Source organism: Gambusia affinis, linkage group LG24 (genome assembly GCF_019740435.1).
Source record: "Gambusia affinis linkage group LG24, SWU_Gaff_1.0, whole genome shotgun sequence".
Classification (NCBI taxonomy): Eukaryota; Metazoa; Chordata; class Actinopteri; order Cyprinodontiformes; family Poeciliidae; genus Gambusia; species Gambusia affinis.
Window position 1 is genome coordinate 13875723 of NC_057891.1, and position 25835 is coordinate 13901557.

Genomic DNA, 25835 nt, shown 5'->3' on the forward strand with positions numbered 1-25835 from the left:
TTTTTATTTTTTAATGTTATTTTTAAACCTAGATGTGCAGCGCCCTCCACACTTAGAGACAGTCTTGTTAAAGTCGTAAAGAAATAAAAAAAACAAAACGCTTTCGTTGCAGGAAATTAGAAAAAGTCCATTTGAGCACCATTCAGTCACTGCGTAGATGTAAAAAAGTAAAACTAAAATTGCTAAATCATTGACCCGACAATAATCTCTAACGTTTCTAATAAAATTAATGAAAAAAAAAAATTCAAATTAACTTTGCTTTAAAGTGTCTGACATCTTTCCCGCGCAGTCAAAAACTAACTTAAAACAAAGACAAGTTTGTAAATTAAATTTTAAATTAATTTCAAATAGCAAAAAAAAAAATAAAAATAAATAAATTCAATATTTTTTTGCTTTGTCTAACATTTTTCATTTAATGTTTAATAATTCGGTGCCACAAAGCAAATGTCCGTCTGCTTCTCTGTTGGCGGACCGCAAAAAAATCACACAAAGTGTCTAAAATGGTCCACGACCCTCACTTTGGACACCAATATATATAAATGTGATTTGACAAAGACTCCTATTTGCATTAGCTAAATTGGTCCTGAAATCACCCAAAGTAGTAACTAAATAAAAAACGTTATCCCCATGGCATGATGCTGCCACCACCATACTTCGTAACAAGAAAAAATGTAGACGTTTTAGCCACTTGTTCCAGTAATTGTGGAGGGCGCCGCCTTTGACTTTTATTTCAGCTGGTGATGAATGTAACAACAAAAAAAACCTCAAACTTAAATGGTCTTAAAAGGAGACATTTGGTGAGCTTCCTTGGATTCTTTCACGGCCAGATGAGAGGACTGGTTCCATATCTATGACCTCTCAGCAAGAAAACTTCATCTTAATCCAGGACGTGGAAGCAGATAAACTGTTAATGGATCCTATAAGAAAAGTAGCGCTTAAATATACTTATTCAAATGCACAGAAATCCTTGAGATACTACACGGTTTTTCATTCTTTTAGGTATTTAGTCCTGGAGGGGGGAAAGGAAGGGTTTGTTTCGCTCAGGGGATTTTATTCTCTCCCCCGTTTTAATTTGTTTTTAAATAGTGCAACAATGTTCAGAGCAATAGCAATAAAAAGTCAAAGTGGTGGGGATAGAAAAACTAAAAGGAGAAAAGAATCTATGAGCCCAAACTCATAAAGATCATAACAATACCTGGCATACTTTTCAGAGTATTTAAAAAAAAAGAACAACATTCACACACATTCGCACAATATATTCATATTCATATATATATATATGCATATAAAACACCAAAAAACAGAGGAACTTGGTTGCTGTGGTGCTTCCCAGTGGCTGAAACACACAGTGAACATTGTTTTTCGATTTTTATTGTTTTTTCTTTTCTTTATTTTTTTATTTGTTGTCGTTAGGAGCTATGTGTCGAGAGGCTGTGCTGGCTCAGGGCGCGAGGCCATCACAGCCGGGCCACGTTCACGAGCCGCCGCCCAAAAAGCACAGGGAGGGAGGAAGAGGAGGAGGAGGAGGCGCTTCGAAAACCAAGGTACCGTACCTGAGCTCGACACCCGACGGGGCGAGCCTTCACCGCTCTGAAGCAGCCGCCTGCGTCCGGGGCCAGGCCGCTCTCCTCCTGACCCTCCAGCCTCTTCCCCTACCGGTGGTGAGAGCGCGCTGGCGCCTCGGAGCGGAAAGCGCTTCTGGGTAAACGGAAGAGGATGGAGAATCAGGAGACTGGGCTGCCGAACATGACCGAGAGTGGTTTTGTTTTGTCGGGGGGCGAAAGGGGAGAGTTTGGGAGTGGCGGGCGCTAGGTGTTGAGGGATGGGTTTAAAATTCGGGGGAGAAGATGAGCAATGGCAAGAGAGGACGTTTTGTCCTTATGAGTAGGAGGAGGAGTTCTGGCCGTCCTTGGAGCGCGCCTCGGCCTCCAGGTCCTGGTCGTCCTTCGTCTTGATGTCCTGGTAGTCGTGCGTGGAGGCGGCGGTCTTCAGGTACGCCCAGTTGGCCGCTAAAATCATCAGATAGTGGATCTGAGAGCAGAGGGGGCGGGGGAAAAAAGACATTTTACATTTCAGAACTCAAAAGTAAATGACTGCAATGTGTTGCAAAAAACATATTCAATACCATATCACCACCTTTCTAAAACAGTTTCAAGCCTCTCAATAAATTCTCCTCAAAAGAAGATAATAATAATTAAAAAAAATCTAATAATAAGCAGCCCTCTGATGTAACTACACTGTGTTTCAGGCAACGTCCTCATGGAAACGCAAGGAGTGAAGGCTCTACAAAGATATCCCGATGAATCTGCTCGTAGAGTTGAAGAAATATTGCCGACGTTTTTCAGGTAAGAAAAACTTCTTTTTTATTTTTTCGTTGTGTTTGCTTGTTGCATTTTCTGTCATCATAAAATACCTGCCGATGTCCGTGGATTTTCCTCCTACACTAAAGGCCAAAAAGAATTGGTTTGTTTGACAGGAACTTTGTACATTAATACCATGCCATAAATAAGATCTAGCTAAAAAGCTAAAGCAGGTTTTTCTTGGTGTCTGAGCCAAATGAACAAGAACGTTCTGGACTTAACATCAGAGAACAAATAGAAATATCAGTTTGTTTTTCCTAATTATGTTAAGTGTCATTAGTAATTACAGTAAATATATTTATTAGGCTAAAAAAAGTTATCCAAAACAACCTGAATAGCTGTGAAAATGTAATTACCCTCCTCCTTAAATGAAGAGCTAAATAAGACTAGCCACCTTTCTTAGTTTAATCCCACGAATCCCATCCAAAGCTTATTACTACACCTATAAAATTATGAAAACTCTTGATTTTATAAACAGGAAGTGGGCTAAATGATCAAGAAAAAAAAAAAAAAAGGTATAGCTCTGATTTAAACGTCCTAATCTGAACAAAACTATTTCTAAGCAGCCACAGTGAGAACTGTTATCCATAAATGACTGAAGAAATGTGTTGATGCTGCCAATCCATTTTCATGACACTGTTCCTTTAAAAGATCAAAAAGTAAAAGGCATGCAGGTGATGCAGCGAAACGTGTGTTGAGATGTTTCGTGAGTTTTCATTTGTTTTCTGGCCTCTCCATTTCCCTGGATGCCAAACACAAAAGTCCGCCTCCACAGTGGAGTAAAACACAGACGCTCACACACACACACACACACACACACACACACACACTCTCGCATAACAGGCCGCGGGGCAGGATTTCAGCTGATAGTACAACACATTTACGTGTGAGGCGCGGTTGCCGCGGCAACAGATAAGCACGCCATGGCAACCTGCATATTTTGAGCGGCGGGTTATCAGAGCAGCTCACCAGAGCGATGACGGTGGCTCCGGCGCCGGCCAACGCCACGATGTAGAGGTGGTAGGACAGGTAGAACTGAGAGGGGGAAAAATGGATTTTATGCAATTATATAAGAATAAACTGAAAAAAGTGGGAAAAATAAAAAAATAAAACCCCACCCACTCACCTCGCTGGTGCTGCAAATATCTGTCAGTGTGGTTCCACAAGCCTTCCCAGGTGTTGCGTTCAAGGGAATAACGCCTGCAGGATCAAAGAGACGAAACGTTACCAAACGACAAGAAGCTTTTTTTTTTTTTTTTCCCCTGATTGAAAGTATATTGAATGAGGCTCAGAGAAAGATTAAAGGAAACAGGCTGCTGCTGCTGGAAAAATATGGGTCATTATTCTGAATGAATTTCCACCTCATTTCATCAGATAGGATGAAAAATATATCATTTATCAACCCAATTTGGCCTCTTTCTTGTTTCAGTCACAAAGAACTATAATCTCTCCTCAGTTTTAGCATCTGCTGACAATAATTTGGCGCTTCCCACTAATTGGGGTTAATATTCTGAAGCATGTCCTTATCCTACTTTACAATCCGGCCAGCTGTCTTTCAGATGTGGGTCGAATTCTGTACATTGTTTCATCAAACAGTGAACCGTAGCACTACAAGATTGGATTCTCCGTACTTAAACTGCATTTTTTTTTCTTCCTTTTGCATTTTCTTTTTTCCTACCATCCTGTTGGTTTGAAAATCAGAGGCTTTCACATCAGATGCTTCTCTCTGAGCTCCTTGATCAAGGGGAGTCGCTCTTCATCTTTGAAGAAACGCAGCCGTGCATATTTTGCATTCGCTCTCTGAAGCTGCAAATGCAATATTCAGAAAGGTGATGCATATAAGAAAGTATTCCTTCCCCTGAACTTTTTCCACAGATGCTATTTAATGGATCAAAACAAAATATCGCCTTTTTTTCAACACTTTAACCACCGGATTTTGTATTGTATCTTTTGACTCATCGTTTGTTGTAGAATAATTTAAGCTCAGTCAAATTGTTTCAAGTGTTTGTTTGTTTTTTCAGCACCAAAACAGGGTGTTTGAGGTTAGCACTAGCATGTTTTGTTTGGAGAAGGTGTCATCAAGGGGATGCCCAGTGTTAGCCTTCCTCCACATATTGTGCTTTGCAAGTTGGCTAAAAGGTTTGCACATGTTTGTAATGCCCTTTATGTGGTGCAAACAATGCTTTCTTTCTACAGTGGCTCCTCCAGAAATGTTAAAAACAACTTCTTACTACTTCTCTGATTATTGCTCTCCTTGACTGCCTTGTTGTTGTCGGAGGGCGGCCATATTTGCAGCCGTTCCATTCTCAGATGGTGGGCTGACGATATCGTTTTTGTGTTGGTTGAATACGATAGCGAGGTTCTGAGAGCTGAGGCTTTGGAGGTTAAAGCTACAAAGGCAGGATATTCAGTCTTAAATAGAAGAATTGTAACTTTGTTTTTTGTTTCGAAAACTTTCTTTCATAACCCTGCTGCCCCTCGGGTTCGGCTCCAGCCCACCTGATGCTACGCAACTGTAATGAAAATCTGTCGTCTTTAATTAGATCAAAAGGGAAAACCCCAGCTGGAGCATTAAGATTGTCTTAACCCCTTTATTTCATCCTGAAAGTCAGTTTTTACCTTTGAAATCTTGATGCAGACTTGCAAATAAGCAACAAAAAAAATCTGTCAGGATGCAATCGAGGCATAAAAAGACTCTTGAATCCGCAGCTCTCCCCACCTCCGAATGCCACCCCGGGGTGACCACCCATACCAGGCGGCCCTCCCAGAGAACCAGAGTGAGAATGAAGACATCGGCGACTGACCGTATTGCCTGACATCCACACAGACGGAGTCAGGATAGGTGATGTTGGAGTCTGGAGATCTCATGGCGGCGCAGGTGTTCCACATGTTAAAGAAGAGAAAAACCGGGATCGCCGTGAAGCAGAAGATGGCGATAAACACCAGAGCGAAGATGTAGGTCAGGAACATGAACTGAACCGAGGAAAGAAGGAGGCAGAAGATGTGATATTATTATTACGTTGTGATGCACTGAAGAATTAGGCTCATATTTACTTAAAGTCCTCACCATCCACCCACTCATGCATCACACTTTGCTTGCATGCTAATGTAACTGGACATCTGCAGTAATTAACTTAATCAGACAAGGAAGGACAAACTGTGCCAAAGAAACCCTGAAGGCTGAAGCGTGAATCAAGAATCTAGCTTAAGAGTACATGATTTAAAAACATCTCCACATCTTTAAGCCGCCATAGCGACTTCGTATTCTAAAGAACAAAATGGAAGCAGCTACGTCTCATTTATTGGCTTTAACATACGAAGGCAGTGATGCAGCGTCCACAGATGGTCGTCTTAAAGTCGCTCTGCAGCTCCTTCTTGATGGCGCTGGTGGTGTAGAAGCCCTCGCCCAGCAGGAGGATGGCGTAGACGAAGAAGAAGGAGGCAATGCCATAGATGATGTACTGAAAGATCTGGATCCTGGACGCGGGAAACAAACGATAGCGTCAGGTTTATTTCTGCTCAGCACAAGTTTTAAGGCTTTTCTGATTGATATTATTAATGGTTATGTAGGTCTGGATGTTAGAGTACATGAAACATCATTTTTCAAAGCAGATTGCCTAAACAGGAAGTGAACACGATAAGGATGATGGACTTGTGTAAATCAGACAATAAAGGCCCTCTAACAGGAAATTGTCGGTGGATCAGATGGAATAACTCAGAATATTTATGACAAAGATCAAATATGCAGGAAATAGGGATGATCTCCATGGAAGGAAAATGGGGGGGGAAAAAGAAAAATCTACTACAGGATTATGAATTGGATTCTTGGTTTTAAAGGAAGGAAAAACCCAAAGTTGAGCGACTCACACAGCGGCGAGGGTGGCGTGGTCACTGGTGATCCTGGAGAAGTGGTTCTCCAGCATGGTCAGGGTGCCGGTCAGCGCCACGTGGCCGCAGCCGCAGAACAGGGCCACGCCCGAGAAGCAGAGGATGGTGGCCACCAGCGAGGCGTAGGGCACCCCGCCCAGACACTTGATGCAGCACTCGAAGCATCCTGCAGAGGGAGACGAAGAGCGAGGTTGTTTCCACTTTTCCTGTTGCATTTAGCCACGAGAAAGCTCACAGCTAAGAAAGCATTAAAGAGGATCTGAGAACAAAGAATTTAGGTCAGATATGAAAGAAGGCAGATGGGGGATGGGGGGTAGAAAAAGAATCTCTGCTGCAGCCATGTTTTTATAAGAAAGAACAAAGAGAGCAGGCTGACATCCCATAGTGACTTCTGCTGACGACATTAGCTGCAAAACTCAATGGCCTTTTTTATCCTCTGCATCAGGCATGTTGAACATCTTTCACAGCGAGTTGGAGTGCTGAATTTTGCACCGCCTACAAAAACCCTCCGTGTAACGTTATTTATTTTTTTTCTTTTCTGTTCAAGAATGCCTCATAATCTTAGCTAGAGTGATCGAATGCATGATGTTCAGCTTGTTTTAGATTGAAGTAAATGTGTGAATTTGCCAGTAGGACTTCCCAAAGGTTGATGAAAAATTAAAAATCCCTCTCTTCTGTTTTGCGATGCCGAATAAGTAAATTTATTTTCAGCTTCCTGTGTGAGGTCTACAGGTGCTGCAGATCCATCCTGCTCCAAAATCCTCCCAACTTCCTCCAAAAAAATCTGGAACCAAAGACACCGAATACAAGACCTGCATGTTATATAACATGCAGCTTAGGAGATAAAAATAACTCCTGTGGCAAAGCAGGAAGTTACTCTGGGAGTAAAAAAGACAAAAAGAACCGTCTTTTGTGGCTACGTTGCTGTTTCCATGACAGCCTGCTCCAGTTGGCACCGCCAGCTGATGTTCGCAAGTCGGCACGGGTTTTGGTGCCGACTGGACCCACCGCGCGTCCTCTGTGTGGTTCTCTGTGCACAACATTATCTGTCCTGACACGCTCCTCCAACGCACTCGGTGGCAGTCGTGGCCCTTTGCGATTTCTACTCTACGCGACGGCTCGCCTCGTGAAGACATTAGAGCCGCTCAAATATCCACACGACCGGGGAGCCCGGACCCGCTGACGGCTTTTATCAGCGTGGACCTTCATCGATGCACTGTGACACCCAATGGCGGGAAGTGTGGGAAAAAAAATACAACTTCAAGGTTAGCTTTCAGCAGCAAACGCAACAGAAACCCTCAGAGAAACTCTGGATTGAAATGTTGAGGCGCGGTAGTTTACGGCCTGCAGGCGGTTGCTGTTGATGGGTTTAAAAGAGCCAATTGATTTAAGCGTCCCCAAGGGGAGCAATAGCAATCTATAACACTATACAAACTAAATGGAGCTTGGGTTTTTTCCTCCACAGTTATCACCCCTGCAAAAGACGGTAATTTGAATAAATGTATTAAATAGGGAATAAAATCGCTCTAATATTACTGATAATACAAATATTGAAGAGTCTACCAGTTAAAAACTTTTTTTCTTTTTTTACTTTAGTTGCTGATCTATGACTTCCTGTTCCTCCAGGGGGGAAATAGTACGTCACACAAGTCCCTTTCTGTTTGCTTCGTTTCAAAATGGGAAAGACAGGAAAACATTATATTCAACAGTGTCGATCTTCATATGACAGAAAATGACTTCAAGAACAGCCTTTTGACTTTATTTAAGACAGAAAAGCAATAAGTACTCCTACTACTGATAAACTAATGTGTAGTTATATTGTAATCTAGATTTATTTTTTCCAATTTAATGTATTTTTTATCAACATAATACAAATTAAACATTGAGTAAATGTACGTTTTTAGGGTGTTTGACTGCTTTTCTCTCTGTAAAGTAACACTGGAGGTCAAAAGCATACTTCATACCACCATCCGATCACGTCGGTGTTTGTATCCAACTGACTCTTTAACCAAGAGTGACGCCCAAAATACCCACATTTCTGTCTATTTTATGGCATTTTCAAATACAAAATGTCAGCTTAATTTAGAGTCCGACTGCAAAAACATCAGTATGTTTTTTATTTTTTATATAAAGTAGTAACTGTTGCTTCCAAATCGCTCTGCAAATGTAATAATTCTAGCAATTATTACATGTATTACTGCTGTGTGTGTATTCATCTGATCAGATTAATGGAGCAGATCAGCTCAGACATCCTTTGTGACGAGCTAAATATTAATCTTTTGGCCATTTGCTATTTATTTATTTTTTAAAACCAAAAGTTGTTCCGGCTCCCGCAGTATAAACATAGTTTACATCCAACAGTTTGGATACATTTTTTTCCACATCCAGATAAGAAGTTGATTCAAGACGTTTGAGTCATAATAAAAGCTCATCCTTAAATCTGAAGAAGCATCATCTTCCTCCTGCCTTACGTAACCCAGCGGAGGCCCGTTACGTAACGGACCCAAATCCTATTAATGTTAATGAAGGAAGCGCGCCGGTGGAGGCGTCCAGCTGATGAAGCTGAACGTCTGGACCGAGAAGTATGAGGCTGCGGCCTCTCTGGCTCACTGGTCAGCACGTCGACGGGTCCTCAATACCCTCAACGAGTCAAATTTGAGTGTTTTATTTTCGAAACGAGACAGAAACAAAAGGGAATCCTTCCTTTCGAATGCAAATGAAGGATTTCTACATTTATCCTCTGTAGTGGATGCGAGTAATCTGACAGGATGGGAGCCTTTTTGGGACAAATCCCACGCCTTGGTGGGAGCTATTTAAGGGCTTTATTGTTTCTGCTTTTAGCTCCGTCTTCTCTCCCCTGGTTCCACGCTGCTTCACGGATGAATTCACAGGTTCCTCTTGAACGACGGACCCGACTCTCCCCTCTATCCGGTCCTTCCACTTCCCCCCCCGGCTGCGACTGCCAGCCTCGGTTTAAAAGTGCGCTAATGGGAAGCAGACCGGCCGGCGTGGTCAGCTCCAGCTGGCCCTAATGGAAATCAATGGGCTATTCATTAGAGCAGAATTTAGGTGACACACCGAGGCTGGCCTATCTGCCTTGTTTTATACCTCGCTGCCTCTGTCTTCGCTCTACGGTCTCCTTTTCTCTGAAATATGGCCGCTTGTTGCCGTCGTGCTCTATTAAGCCAGCTGGAGTTAATCACCAAGACACTTTGTTACGCTCCTGTTATGTTATGGCGTCGTAGATCATTTTGAATAACTTTCGGCGGGTCCCCACCGAAGGATTTCACCTTTCTGTTCACGTTAGGAGGCAGAATTTGACAGACGATAAGCAGAATTCGGGAGTAGAGGGACAGTTTTCCCGCTTAAATGCCGATCTCAATTTGTGGCTGACAGCTAAGCGAAAGGCTGCTTGCTTTTATCGCCTTTTCATGGACAGCTCTGAAACAAACGGGCGATAAAATGAGAAAGAAAACCATGAAAGAAGAGGGAACGTGTAGAACGACTAGGAACAAGCGAGGAGGTGAGAGGGGAAAAAGGCAGAGTGAGGGAAGGATGGGGAAAGCGTTTTCTTGGCCCTGGGGCCGGCGAACGCCAGTTGTCATAGCAACGTGTTACCCACGACCCACTTCAGTCCCTCGCAGCCGCTTCGCTCCGCCTTCACGCGCCATCAAAACCCAAAGATTGGCGTGAAGCAGCAGCTGACGCTAAAGCTGCAGAGTGGCGGACGGTTCGTCTGTTCTTGTTTTCTGATCCGATTCAAATCAAAGTTTTGTGAATGGAGAAAACATCAAACTTCAAAATGTCAGCTTATGCCTCAGACTCAATCCTTTAGGTATCCTAGTTACATTTTACACCTTTAGTTTTCATTTTAGTACCATTTTAGTTGTGTTGAATTACAAAGAATTAACTTGCCAGAGGATTATTATTTTTATACATTTGTAGTCCTCATGTTAGCCTAAAGTGGCTAAGCTATCCACATTTATGTAGCATAATATGTATATTATCTATTATAATGTTACAAAAAAGATGTGCTGAAATTTCTTAGACTTGTAAATGATCACCTCCTTTCCATTATAAATTCTTAGATGCTTCTTTTTTTAATATAAATTCAGCTGAATGAATGTTTACAGTACATGTTTTTAGCAATATGTTTGCACATACTATGTGTTTATAGTTTATTTCTGATCATGTGAGTTCGACTCGTTCTTGGGTCAAGTATTTGGAACCGCACTGTTTTGTTGTTGTTGTTGTCAGATCCTTGTTTTTTAATTCAATTTGGTTCATAATTACAAAAACCGTCACCAGAATCAGCCTGCTTCCAGATTTCTGAGCCTGAATGTGGGTCCTCTTTCCAACTAACTAATTATTTATGATAATAAATTCATTGAACACATTGTAAATAGATCATAAAAGCTTTAATCCCTGCTTCCGTTTCTAAATAATAGACAGCTCTCGTTTCTGATTCTTCATCTTCATCCTTGTTTTTTCCCCACGCTCCCATTTTTCCGCCTTTATATTTAAATCTGTGCCTTCCTATTAGACTGGTGAGCGTTGTGACTGAATTAATAATGCCTTGCAGGCCTAAAGTGGAGATGCGCTCGCAAACAGAACCTGTCACCCATTGCTGACATCTTTTGTGATTACGCTTCGCATTCTGTCAATCACCCGACACCCACGGTATGAAATAATCCCTCAAATGCATGTCGTCTTACAAACTTCATTGTCACAGGAATTGAATTTGGAGCATTTGTTAGAAAGAAAAAAATGCTTCCAAGTAAGTAGATGTAGAGAAAAAAAAAAAAAAAACGGGGTAAATAGTGTTATCAAGGCGCAGTGTCTGTTAGTTCTGGATAATATTGGCTGAATAATGTGCTGTTTTTTTTCTGGCTACACAGATTTCATTGTTGTAATTCCTGCAAATCCTAAATACAGGATAAACTCAAACGATGAGACGATTATTTCCACCGTCATGACTCTTCTACTACATCGTTCCAGTTAACATTGCAGTTTTCTGCTTTTATTTTAAAATGTAAAACACTGAAATCCAACTTAAATTTATGTAGGAAGGAGGGACAATGAATGGGGGGGGGAAAATGACATACATCAGGGGCAGGGAGTAAAGAAAGAAGAACAAAATGTGCAAACATTTTTCTAGAAAAGACTGAAAACAAAACTCCAAGGTTTGGGGACGGCAGAGGAATCCCGTTAAAATATCTTCCTCCAATCCAGATTCGCAGCGATTATCTCCAACTGTTGGTGCGCGCAGTACATCTGCCAGAAATAACAGCCTTAATAAAGCTTTCTGAATATTTCAGTGACCGATCTGGTCCCCCTCACCCCCCCAGCTCCTCCACCGCCTGTGGCTGCATTCAGATCTCGGAAACGCTGTATTCATTATCGGGCAATATCCTCAGAGTGCATCATGGGTAGAGATCCCCGCGAGGGAAGAGGAGGCCTTCGGAGAACAAAAGGTGTGGGATAACTGGCTGCGTCACATGGAGATGAAAACAAGGTCCCATCTGCTTCATGGAGGCCGACCGCGGACACAACAACACAAAACCATTGAAAAAAAGCTCTGGAGATTTCACTGCAGTTTAGGAATAAATGTCCGTCTCAGACTTAATGACCATCACAAAGAAAGGAGAAAAAAAAAAGTCAAATATACCAGAAATAAAAAAAGAGTTGGGAACAATTTGAGAGGCACTTTAGATGATAATAGAAGATGCTGTGAATGTTACTTATGTGGGGATTGTTCTCTCTCACACAGTGTGACGTCATCTCTGCTTCTAATATAAATAACTAATGAGAACTAATGACAGGAAGACCAGAAAGAAAATCGGTAATCAGCCACAAATGTCCCATTTGATTATTTTTCCGAAATTCTCTTCAACCCTTAAAGGTTCAGACGATAATTAGCTTCTTTTAATGGAGTATTTTGGACAAACCGGGTGCATTTTAACCAGATGGAGTCCTATATTTCATATTTTTAGCCATAGATATGAAGACAATAAACAGGATTACAGACGTCCCACATAAATTCTGTAACTACTTAAAAAAATAACTATGAAGATGTCACAAACCTGTCAAAGCGGTTTTCCAAACACATAATGCTGAGAATGTTTTCAGTAATGGCGGCTGAGGTTTAAGAGGATATAGCCATCACTGTTCCCAAAATATTGTTGTTTTTCTTTCTTTTTTTTTTTTTTTTTTGTTCTATTTTGTGACGACACAAAACTGACCCCAATCTGCTATTTGTGAGAAACCCGCAGCTGTTTATGCAGGTCACAAGGTCAGCATGTGGCCAGGCGTAACTGAGATTGATGGCCGGAATGTTCCTTTAAATCCCGTTCGCGGATCTCTGCGTGGGGATCAATGCACTTATGCCGCAGATTAGAGAAATATTTCTTGCTAATGCTGCTCTACATCCAAATTAGCACACATTTGTGTGTTTTTAATAGACTGGGCAACCCACTAAATCAAGCAATTACTATCCTGCCCAGATCGCAGAGTCCCTTTTTTCAGTTGCATGAGTCAATTAATTGAACTGAAAACTCTGTCTGACACTGAAATTGTTAAAAACAACTCATTATCAGTGCCAAAAATTAGATAAAATAGCAGAAATTTTAAGAAACAAGCACATGGCTTGAAAACTATTTGCTTATAACCCTCTGTAATACAATCCCAAGGACAAAGCAAAGAGCAGAGGCAACACTTTTAGTCCCACCAAAATGTAAAATGGTCCCTCTGGCTACAAATGCTGCGCCTTAGCGGTTACACAACCAACTTGGCTAATGACACTTTTTCTCCAAGAAGTCAAAGAAGTCATCTCTTTCTTTCACCCCTCCTCCCACTTCTGCCGATGAGATTATAGCGATTTGGTTTCCAGCTGCAGATGAGCACTTTGTATGTGAGAGGGCGTGTGTGTGTGTGTGTGTGTGTGTTAAGTGTGTGGCCCAAACCGCGATGCGAGTGTGTGCACAAAGTCTGTTGTTTGGTAGCACAAAGCCGCTCCCTGCGGAGGATTCACTATGATTACAGAAACACAGCAATGCTCAGAAATCTAGAAATAAAAAAATAAAAAAAATGCTTCTGGTTTGTGTACAGGAGATTGTGATTTCTGTTGTGTATTGGTGATATGTATAGTTCCATTGCATAGTCCTGCAACGTCTCCACTTTGATTTAAGTGCATACTTGTAAACAAAGTGACATTCAAGTTGACATAAGTCGTCTAATGGAGTTTAGACCGAATAGATATTTTAACTCATAGTCTTCTACTTTTGGTTATGAAGGTACCAAATCTAAGACAGAAACTCAATCACCGTCTTCTCAGCGACACTCTCCAACTTATTCTGGGGGATTTTAAGGCCTTCATCAACAATCCTAGTCATTTTCTTAGCAGGGCTAGCAGGAAGCAACCCGATCGAACCGTTTTGCAGCTGACCAATCACCACCCTGAGATGATTGATCTCTTGAAGGCTGAGTCTATATTGAAACCTTGTTTGTGTTGCTTGTGTCCAGAATCTCGTCCTTTCAGTCATAATCCAGACTGTACACAGTTGGGTGTATCAACAGCTTTGCTTTCTAGCTCAGCTCTTTCATCATCACAATAGATTGGAGCAGTGGCTAAATTACTCCAGACCAGGCGACCCGATCTGTTTATCCATCTCCCGCTCAATGACCAAGGCACCACATCATATTTCAACACCAGTCAGTCGGTCTTGTTGTCTCCACGTCACTGAATGGTCTCAGATTTTCTCACTTGAAACTTGTTTTTATGTTCTACTTTGGCTAAGATGGCAAAATGGGACAAAAGCAAACAAAACAAAGAAACGCAGCACCGTAATATTCAGATCAAGCCACACGTCCGGCACAGTGACTCATCAACGTCCATTTCAGCCAGTGATGTCAAGTGTTAATCAGCATCAGGTATTTTATGGGCTCTGGGTGAGAGCAGCAGATTGAGCATCAGTAGGTGATGGAAGAGGGCCAGATGAGGCTGGCATCGGTCAGGAACAAGACCTGCTGGGCCAACCTGCCATTTGCTGCTATTCATATACCAACGGCAGACTCGACAGCAACGTAATCCCGCACACGTTAGAGATGCCATTCTTATGGCAAGCGAGAAGTGTTAGATTCCTGCAGTCTGACCGCAGTGGTTGCATGTTGAACTCCTGAAATGAGTTTGGTTTACAGGACGACTGGGCGAGGTTGGTTTGATTTAAGGCTGCAGCTGTTTGCCTGTCAGCCTGGATCAGATGTGAAAAGTCTGTTTTCAGTGTTGGACACCATTTCTTGTGATTAGCTTCATTTTTCCATTTCAGGTTTTAGATTTTATTTTAAATATATATATATAATTTAAAGAAAAGAAATGTTGAACAGGGTTGCAGGATTCTGCACAGGTTGCCATTGTTGCCTAGCAGCAAGAAGGACCTTGTTTCAAAATCTTGACTCTTTCTCTGTCCATCCATTCATCCATCCATATTTTCCATGTAAAGCCTGACATCAGTGGAAATATTACCATGAATGTATGAATGTAACTGTTTATTTCTATTCAGTATTTTGAGTAAAAAGACTAAAAACGGAGCAGGAACTCTAAAAATATAAAGAGTTTGACTTTAAAACCATGTGAACAGGAGCAGTGTAGATTCTTTCATATGTGCTTTATTCATCTTAAACCTTTCATCAAAGGAGCATTCAACTTTATTCAGATCAAGTACAAAACGCTGCATTGTTTCACCCTCGCTACTTCTGTCAAACGTAATTGGGACCCAGATTGATAGAAAGGGCAGTAGGTAAAAGACGGCGGCTAAAAGTAGTTGTTCTGTACTGCATTTGGGATAAATACGGTCAACCATGACACCTGAGATGAGTCCAAAGGTGGTTCAGATAGAAGTGAGATCTGCTATGTCGCTGCAAATCCTTTTCTCTGCGGATAAAAAAATGATGGTGCCGAGAGGACAGGAAGCGCTAAATACAAACACAGCGGCGTACCGCACGGCTCCCCACACAGGTTTGCGCAGAAATAAGGCTGTTTCTTTTTTTGTTTTTTTTTGTTTTCCTTTTCGTTTTCGGTGCAAGCGAAGCACTCCCAGAGACATTCCCCTCAACCACTCCTGGTCACTGACACGTAAACAAATGCGAGCGCACACACCGACGGTAAACCTACACAAACACGCGCGTGTCCAGATGGAGGCTGACAGCATGCTCTGGGCAAATGGCTTCAAAACGAGGAACACATGAGCCTCTCTCTGTGTGACGGCTTTCACATGCTTCCACAGCCTCACACACCTCCGGGGCGACGGCGGGGGAGAGACGGGCCGGGGTGACGATGGCGGGACTGGGTAGGAGCAACGCGAGAAACAAAGGAGGGATGGTAAAAAAATTAGGGCTGCAACTAATTCATCTTTCATTTATTCTGACGATTAGTCGTTTCATCGGATTAAAAAAGATTTGCTAATCAATAAACATAGATTAAAAGATGCAAACAAATAATTTAATTCTTTTTTTTAAAATCAAAAGATAAACATCTTATTGCCCATAATAACAGCAATCCTTTAGTGAATGCTTGGTTATTTCTAGCAAAGGATGCTGCAAAGGAAATAGTTTTGACATCAACATGTGAAAAGCTTTCTGCTTGACTTGGGCATCAATGCAGTGTAGCTTTGATTAACTAATTAATAATTAGAAAGCAGGAGGTGCTTAAAAATATGTATTTCTTTACTTTATTAGATCCACGTGGAGCTCAAACTGAAACCTTGAGGAATATTTGGTAGAAAGTATTTACATTTATTTTATTTTTTTTAGTCTGAAATGCAAAATGAATACTTTTCTTATATATTTTTCATCTAAGAATGTTGCTCTTTCTGTGAATGGCCATTTTTTTTGAGTCTGCACACTCCAGTTGACGATTAATCTATTATTTCAATTATCGATTTGTCTCGATTAATCATTTCAGCCTTAATCAAAACATCAAATCACAACCAGATGGCTACGAGAATTCAACACAACAAAAAGCATGTGTTGCCAGGCTCCACTTGCGAGGAAAATGCAGCGATTTCACTGATTGCAGAGGGAAATCTGGTTTTCCAAATACTGTCAACAGAATTTCAGGTTGTGTAAGTGAATCATTTCTACAGTGAGGTCAGGGAAGACCAAGGAAGGAAACCCGGCATAGCCCAAACGTCAACAACCACCAGTGAGAGAGGGACGGCTCCTCTCTATGATCATCAAACTGGCCTTTAGATTCCGGCCCTCAGCCGACGCCCAGCTGGACGCTCACTGACCCTGTTTTTTTTTTGTTTTTTTTTTCTGATAATGCTGAGATGTTAGTCATAAAAAACTCATTTCAGCGGTGACAAACCTCCACACTGAAATCTTTGAAAGGTTTTATCCCACTCTCTCGTGTTCATACTGATTATTTTATCTCCAAGGCAGACAGAGTTTACACTCTGATTCACAAAACTAACCTTTTTGCTAATTTCTCTGGTGTAACTTAAACTCACTTCATTGAAAAATGTCACAAACATCCTGTCCCTTTTTAGAGGATTCACTCCATCTTTATATTATACTGCAAATTAGATACAAAACCTTTAAAAATATGCTTTTGTTAGGTTTCCACTGGTTTTCCATTTCTATGGGGAAAAACAAAAACAAATAATGAGATGCTGGATAACTACAGTCAGCTGGCACAAAAAGGTATTTAATGCAGTAGTTTTCTCCTGATATTGTAGGTAATGTTACTATAACACTAACATTATATGTTTAAATTATTAACAGCAGTTGAAATAACTAGCTGTCTCCTTTGATGTCAGAATCTCATTGCAAACTCAATAAATCCTTTTCCAAAACTGTTTGTAAAATTCAGCAAAGCAAACGACCTGAAACCACTGTTATTCTGAGCAGATGGAGCTACAAGAACCAAAACAAATGAAGCCAACATCGAGTCGGTACGCCACACGCGACATAAAAAAAAAAACAGACACTGATAGTTTTGCGAGTGGGATTCAAAAATAGCCTGAATTTCCTAAAAATACCAGCGGAAACCGTCTGGAAACGAGAAACATCAGCAGTCCAAACTGAAAGTACGTCCAAACATGTTTCGTTTAAAGGCTTCCAGGCCCAGCTCCTCTCCCTCTGCCAACACTGCACCTCAAAACATCTTGCAGGAATAAAACTCTTCAAAGCTCTCGCTGAATATCTATCCCTGACATTATTAAACATAACGAACAGCCCTGATTTAAGCATAACTCCAGTAGCGGATTCTGCTGATTCAAACAGAAAATGCAACAAAACCTGCCCCCTTCCAGACGGTGATGTAATGTGTTACGGTTCTGATCCGAGCATCATAACGAAGGGTCGGCGGCGTTATGTAAGAGCACGCTCTAACAGGCCCCTCAGTTACTGCAAATTTAAGCAGCCTGCTTCAGGAAATCGCGTTTAAAGCAAAGTAAAATCATGACGGTGTGAGTTGTCCTATCAAATTGTGTCGGACTAATTGAAGCAGGTAATTATGAGACCTGATGATCCCTCATTATCACACAGTACCCCTGTGTGCTGGCAGATTACACATTACAGCATGAAATCAGGCATCTACGCCCACTGACACCATTCCTCTGTACTGGCTATAATTCATAAAGGTTTTACTAATCTATAACAGTTCTCTTATTATTCTGTGTTTATTGTAGAAGCATTGAGTTTCAACCGAGACAATTTATAAAGCTGTGAGCTGCACTGTCGGGAAGCTACAGCACAGATGCTAACTTTAGCATAGCTATAGCGACTTTTTGCACCAGAAGGCCTTCAGCATGACATTAGTTTGACTTGACATAATATATTATCCCCAAAACTGCATGAAACTGTGAGATCATGCAGTATTTATGATTCTGCTGCCGTGGTGATTATCTATTTATTTATTCACCTCTCGAGACTTGCTTTTCTTCAAGTGGGTGGATTATTTTTGCTAGTTTAGAACTTTTAGAAGCTTTTTGAAAATGACTGCTTGATTACTGATTTATGGTCAACTTGAATCTCTAGACAGTTAAGCTGACGGTATTTCTTTATGTCCCTTTTTAGATCCATGACTGTAGACAATGATTGGACAGCGACTGCTGTCAGTTGTACCATTTCTTGTTTCGAGTTGGAACTGAACTCTGCGAAGTTAGCAGCAGGGTTTGAGAAATAGTTGTTTTTAAGTGTGACGCCACTGGGCAGTTTCTGTGAAGTAAAGACACAGGACCAGAGTCGAGAATAAAAACACAAAAATGGCCATCTTTTAAGATTTAGTTAGATAAAGAATTTGGTTTACCGTACATTTTTAGAAGTTAAAAGTTGCAAACTTGGTTATTTTTTTGGCCTTGTTAGTTCGATTCTGTGACCCAAAGAGAGGAAGACATCCAAAAGAGGTAAACAGATATTGATGGCAGATCGAACAGATGTTGTGCTCCATCTGCTGAGAAAAGACAAGATGCATGCAGAACTACGTCCAGACACCTGCACCGGCTTATCGAACGGTGACGGGACAAACAAAACTTAATCAAAGTAAGGCTTGTTTCATCAGTTTCTTTATGGTTGTCTTCCAGCAGATGTAAAAGTTCTTTATCATTTTATATTCTCGTTCTTCCTCTCCAAACATTACCTTTAAGATGAATATTTAGCCACCCAAATCCTACTTCAGAGTAAGAAAGAGACACTAGATGTGTGCAAAACTTCAATTCTGCTAATCTCGGGGAAAGAAAACACAATTTAGCAATTTTGCGGTGTTTCCATTAAATATGAAAAGCAATTAAAATCACATTTAAGTAAATTTGTTAGCACAGTCAGTCATCATAAAACATGACATGCCATCATCCTCCTTCCATTTCCTGTCTTCTTCATAGTTTCTGCCAGAAGCAACGTCTGGTTGTTGGTCACGTGACTCTGTGGTGCAAAAAAAGTGTCTACATTGCAGTTTTGCAGAAAACATTGATTTTGATACGGCTGAAAAACCACCTCATCCTATCAAACAAACTCTTTATCAAAAAATGTGTTTGTTATATTTAGGTGATTGGTGATTTTCTATTAAGCAAATTTATTTTCTTAAACAATACCAACACAGCTAATGATATGTTTTGGATAAATTGGATCTTTAATCAATGAATAAAACATTCAGTTCAGTTCCTTCATAAGTAATCAGTCCTTGCTTTTTTCTGTATTTGAGTCATTTAAATAAATTGGTGTAGTTATTAACGGGCTACTTAGGGATTCTGTAACTATTGATTAGTTTCATACATCTTTTCTTTATGTGTGAATCTATTCTCTATGAAATGAGATTGACTGGATGGAGCTTCGTAATTCACTTTGACACGAAATATTGTGTTTTTCTCTCTGATATTGTGAAAGCTTGCATGAATCTGGCCTAATTTCTCATGAATATCGAGACTCACCGCTCCGTCTGTGGGCCGTGCAGAATATATACACAGCAGCTCTTCATTATGCATCTGGAAGTAGACGCTGCTCTCTGGCACTCGCCGGCACAAGCTCCTTAAGCGACAGCCCTCGCCTTCTTGGCCCCCGCTGCAAATCTCCAGCTTCTTAACGAATGCTGCAAGCTTGGTCACAGTCCAGATGTCAAATGACTGCACCGACAACGTGCAACCTTCGAAAATCTCTGACGGTCTTTTTTTCTCATTTTTTGCCTTTTGAACTCACCTGGGTGCACAGCAGACGCCAAACTGGGTGAAATAAACTCCCTGCTTCCATGGAAAAACTGTGATTAAGGAATTAAGAGGCCTAATAGCTAGCTATAAATACCATTGTCCTCCTGCTTAGCTATCTTCAGGGGCTTTTCAACAGGCTCACCTCCACTGTCAAATGAAGTGGCATGATTACAGGCTGTTATTGGACAGTGGTCGGTGTGTCGCTGCTTTGCCTCAGGAGAGGATGATGTAAAGTCTCACTGCTGAGGGACATCCAACTCGCCTGCACCTTACGTCACAGACAAGACTGTGACCCAGCAGTGTGACTGGGCCAAGAGCCAAACCCTGCAGCACGAACATCGCATATTTCCACAGGAAATCCTTATATTGACCACCGATATCAGCAGACGTTAGCGACCACCTGAAATCTGTGAATGCTTGAGAACGGCTCTAGAACCGCTCATTTCTACCTATTTTACAGTTCAAACACCAATTATACCTTGATATGCATTAATATGAACAGTGGAAACTGTTCGCAGACGCTAATATCAACAGTCTTCCTTACTGATGTTCATTAGCCAATCGTCATCAAGGAGAATATATGGCGAACCTGGATTGGCTGCTTTTCAAGCACCAGCCAATAATGTCAGGTAACATTGTGTCTTGGTGTGTTTCAAAGCTGCATTTTCTTTAGAGTATTAAAGATATGCTCTACACAAAATCAGTACTAACTAGAGTTTAAACATTAAGTTTGACTGACTGATGGTTAATAATAATAATAATAGCACATCAAATTCATACATCAGTTTTTATAACACTCAAACACTTGACAAGAGAAAATAAAAAAAATTTATATTAATATAATTTATTTGTCATCTTAACGTCTGCTCACACTGGCAACGGATATTTAGCAAAAATGACGTTTTTTTGTTGCATTTTCACATCTTGTCCTCATATAAACTGAGGTTTGTTTTTTTGGTGAGAGAAACAAAATGATAATTTTTTTAATTGCTTTGTAAACTATTGATTTTTAAAAACTAATTTTGCAGTGCATCCATGTGGACTGGGTAATCGGAGAGAATAAAAAAAAAACACCAGCACTTTTTATGCTAGAAGCCACATATTTTGGACTTTTTTCACTTGTTGACCATGTTGTTGCCACCTGCTGGAGTGGAATAGTGATTCCAACACTTTTTTTGATTGGATTCAAAGAATATCTATTTAAAAAAACAAGAAGTATAAAGTACTTGGTGCAAATACAATCGTAATATTGGTTTGTTCAACATTTGTATGTCACACAGCGTATTTTGAAAGAAATGATTGTTCTTTGATATATTTTCAAGCAATGCTGCAGGTCTGCGACTCATATCTACATTGCCATATCCAGATTATTACCAAAAATGCTGATTTTTCCATTTATCTCACAAGCCAGAATGGACATGTGGGAACTAATACACACCCAAGCACACCATGTTCCAGTTGCAAGTTGGAAAACCAGTTTCGTCGCACACACTTGCTGACCACAGTGATACTCTTTGATGTATTCAAACACTAAAGGAAAATGTTCAGCAAGTGAGGGGAAGAGAACTAGCAGAAGTGCTAACAATTAGAGATTCTAATCTGTTTCTTAACCAAGCAGCCATGTTGAATTGGTGAGAAACATCCAGCTTTCCACCTCTGAATTTTAACTTTAGAAGACGTTCCAGTTAGAAATCCACAGAGGTGTGAAAATCTGTTAACCTGTGCAACAACTTAGCAACTTTTTTCAGACAACAAACTCAGCATCAGTCAAAATTGGTATTAGCAGGTCAGGCTTATTAAACATCTGGTGATTGGCCAGAAAACTGCAATCAGTACATCCCAGGTAAAAACTCTTGAGTTATCTTTGAGTTGATGAGGGTTCATGATTTGTTTTGTTTTATGAAAGCAAACTTTTAAAAACGGGGGTTAGGAGGACAATAAACGGGAACAGAAAATTGGATGTTTTCTTGCAAAGAATGAAATTAGATGTGAGCATTCTTATGACCATTTAGCTCCGTATTTTATTAAAATACAACCCAGGACACACCAAATGTAACGAAAACAAACTTTAAGAGCGCGTTGTTTTTTGGAGGCATTTTGGTGACCGCGCAACATCACCACCTGCAGGCCTGGTATGGTTACTGCAACAATTTTTTCTCTCTCTCTCTCTGTAGGCATTAATATTTTTATGGTTATGTATTTAGAAAGAACAAATAAAAATATATATATTTTTGTCTCTGACCAGCAATTTCCAAGCATGAAATATGACTTTAGCTCACCAAAACAAATTTCAGCCCCAAGGCCTGCAGCCTCTTAAACCCGGCCCTGGCTGTGCACTCGTACATTATAAGGCTTCATTTAACCACAGCGAAGAGTTTTTGAACTATAAAGCCACAATAGGCTTCCAAACAAATCAGTCACATCCACTCTGCGTGGCCTTGAATCCGCCAACGCACAAAGACACGCCTACACACCGCACCGTGTAACGGGAGCAACAGTTTGGGTGTGATTTTCAATTCTAATACAATTTTAAAAAATAATAATTAAAAAACAGGATTATATTTGGACTTTTTGTGCACACATGCAATGACCGCTTTGCTGAATATGAAACATTAATTGCGCGGATCAGGGTCTTCATTAACACGCGTGTCTACGGGGGCTTGCAAATGATCGACACAGCCGACACTCTGCGCCAAGAGCGCCGCTGCTCCTTTTATTCGACTGCAACTGATCCTTGCGGTCGCGCAAAAAACAACAATAAAAAAACACCTTCTGTTGCAGCGTGGGGCATCAATCAGGATCACGATGACAGATCAGCCCCAGAGCCCCCCGCCGATAATCATGGAAGCGGCTGCAGGAGGCGGGAGGATCCACCTGGAGGAGAACAATGCCGCCGCGCACGGAGCGCAGCGCAACGCCGCGCACGGCAGCGGCAGCCTCTGTCTTTATCAGCCGCTCATTAAGCACAAAATAAGCTCATGATGGTGCAGCAGCGCAAAAGCAAATTGACATTAACGCACGATCCATAACAACCCACCCTGGTCCCCCCGCTCGACCATTTTGAATACCTTCCTCTGCCCACCACCAACCCATCAACCCACCCTCCACCTCTCGCTCCTCGGTCCGCCTCAGAATCGCGCAACAAACGTGAAAAATACCTGCAAACAGCGCGAGGATTAGCTGCTATTTCTACCCCCCAGCACGGGCAATTAAATGCCCCGAAATGATTACAAACCCCGGCGCTATTGTGTCGCCGTAGCAAGTAGGTTAAACCGCTCAGGGCTGGCGCAGACGCAAAAGGAAAAAAAAAAACACAAAACAAAAAAAAAAAAAAAAAAACGGAGGTGAGTGAGAAAAGGCGCAGATGACAGCGCGTACCTTTGCTCTCCTGCCCCTCGTCCTGGGTCTCCTCAGCGTTGGACTCCATGGCCGGCTTTGTCCCATCCATTATTTCACACGAAATGTGGCCTCCTGGTGCTCGCGCTCAAACCTTGACGGCGTTAACAGTGGAGCCCGTCCTGGTGACTTGATTCTCCCTCATTCACTCCCCCTCTCTTTCTCTCCTCCCTGTTTCAGCTTAGTTCTCTCTCTCTCTCTCTCTCTCTCTTACTCTCTCTCTCTCCATCTCTCTTTCATACACACACTCTCTCTCTTTCTCTATGTATATTAACAATCCAGGTTCAGAATGCAAAGGCGATGACAGACGGGATTTATTTCACCCATGCAGATTAGTTCCCCCAGCCAAAAGATGATTGCAGATTAGCCTCCAAATGCACCTTGATGATTATGCTTCATTTCCACTTAAAATTTTTTTTTAAATAATAATAATAAAAATGGCTTTCCAGCAGCTGCACGCCCGCCTGCAGCTGATTGCTCTTATTATTTCGTCGTCATTCAACATGGAAGGACAGGATGTTCAGGATATGCAAATATGCAAACTCATGGGTAACCAGGCATGAATACTCTGGACTGCACAGAGCCACACATGCAGAAGAAGAAGGCGCTCGCCGCCCCCTCTCCATCTGGTGAGAAACTGAGAGTACAGCAGGAAGGGATGCAAAGTGCGGGGGGCGTGCTAAGACTGGCGACGGCTGAGTATGTGTAAGCTCAACTCTCTCAAAGTTGCTTTTCTCCAGCTCTCATTCTGCAAACCGCTGCCACTTAAGTTGATTTCAGCTTTGATTGGATTATTCCGCGACCAATCGGAGCTCCTGAGCCGGTGAAGCGGCCATGTGCCCTGCTTCACTTAAGAGAGGGTCCCTTTGTTTGTGTCCGAGGTTCGCCAGCCGATTGGCCCGCGACGCAATCCAATAAACTCCCAAAGCAAGGTGAGGGAACGCAGGCTTGAAGTGGTCAAAAGTGGGTGTGGCGTGTTTACGGAATGAAATAAAGGATTAAAGGGAAAGGGAGATGGTGTGTGTTTGTGTGTGTGGGTCAGTTTCCGTCACTCACCCTGTTTTCTAATACAAACATATCCTCAAACAATGGCACACCATCTGTCCTGAATCCTCTTAAATGAGGTTTTAATGCAGGCTCACATGGTTCTGTTTCAGACAAAGCTCAGCCCACCGATGAGTCCAGGACTCCCACACACACACACACACACACACACACACACACCAAACTGCAGACAGTGGTGATCACACCGGCACCCCCTCCTACAAACCCTAATTCCTCTCCTTGAAATGCTTTCACCCAGGAAAACATCAGATGCTTGAATAGTTAACGTGACATATATGATGTTTAGCGGCTCCTTTTACCCCCGGGGGCAGAAATCAACACCCCCTCCACTCCATATGTCTGTGAATCGGAGGAGCGTCTCCTTTCGCACCGGCTTTTCGACTTCAAAACTGTAGGGAAATACAACACGCCGATTAATGACCAACTCTCACCACAAAATAAATGGGGGAAAAATGCTAACCAGCACCAATAAGTACAATGTAGCGCTCCAGCTACTAACATGAGCTTTGTCTCATTTTTAACGGGAGATTTTTCTGCTGTCCTTTTAAAGTCGAGCCTTAAAGCAAGCGGGTCAAGTTAAAGATGTAAATGGCTGGTGAGAAATCTGCTCTGCGTTGCACCTGAACTGTTGATTCTTTTAACATTTGGATCATTTTCGTCTCCTGACTGATTGCACTTTAAGGAAAAACGCAGTTCCTGTCACCCGTTTGTAGTTCATCATCCGCGGATGTTTCTGCAGAACTTAACTCCAATTCAAATTCAATTATTCACACTTTTGTTTTTATTTTTTTCAAAAAAGAAACTCAAAAGAAAATGCGGCTTAGGAAGCTAAAATACCAAAGCTCAATTGCTGCTTGACTAGCATTTCCTTTACCTTGACGTTGATTGGTTCCCCAATCAGCAGAAATGAGGAAGACTGTGGATATTAGCTCCTGCCACTGTTCTAAGATGGTTCATACTGTGCATATTAATGCATATTACAGCATATTTGGTGTTTGAAATATTAAATTACCTGGTTATAAGCGTTTTTCAAAGGCATCTCAAGTATTTGTGGATATTAGCTTTTTGCCAACATCTGCACTGGTTTATGTTTTTGTCAAGCTTGGCTACATTTTGTCATTTCAGCCAGCTGTTGATTTGAGGCAAAGTGGAAAAAAAAACACATTGGAGGGAGTGTTCCTACAGCATTCCACCTCTTTTTTTGCAAGCCCCACATCATGACACCACCACCACCGTTCATCAAAGTGTTTTCTGGTTCAAAACCCCCACATTTGAGCCTAAAAACGTTTTTTTTTTGTTTGTTTGTTTCTTTGCACACAAATAGCTCACGTTCTGTCTTCTGTCACCAATAATAGGAAATGGAAACTCTTAATAGGCTGGGAACTGACCTCAAAAAAGAGACGGTGGCTTTAAGTAGGATATTAAGAAA

The 25835-nt window shown here is 41.5% G+C and overlaps 1 protein-coding gene across 1 annotated transcript; it reads right to left on the bottom strand.

The window, feature by feature from the left end:
- Positions 1-23969, bottom strand: LOC122827157 (neuronal membrane glycoprotein M6-b-like). The gene is made up of 7 exons (XM_044109765.1): positions 23324-23969; positions 6228-6414; positions 5678-5837; positions 5165-5333; positions 3487-3560; positions 3330-3395; positions 1-2031 (listed from the first exon to the last, which is right to left on the bottom strand). Exons 1-7 carry the CDS (start codon positions 23391-23393, stop codon positions 1879-1881), a joined length of 879 nt encoding a protein of 292 aa, XP_043965700.1. The 5' UTR covers positions 23394-23969; the 3' UTR covers positions 1-1878.
- Positions 23970-25835: the final 1866 nt, after the last annotated feature.

What these genes read in the sequence shown, in the direction of transcription:
- LOC122827157 (XM_044109765.1), bottom strand. Translation starts at nt 23,393, where the DNA reads ATGGATGGGACAAAGCCGGCCATGGAGTCCAACGCTGAGGAGACCCAG. An exon ending in CACGCCACCCTCGCCGCTGT is followed by an intron (nt 5,838 to 6,227) that starts GTGAGTCGCTCA and finishes TCCCGCGTCCAG; the next exon opens with GATCCAGATCTTTCAGTACA. An exon ending in GACGCTGCATCACTGCCTTC is followed by an intron (nt 5,334 to 5,677) that starts GTATGTTAAAGC and finishes TCCTCGGTTCAG; the next exon opens with TTCATGTTCCTGACCTACAT.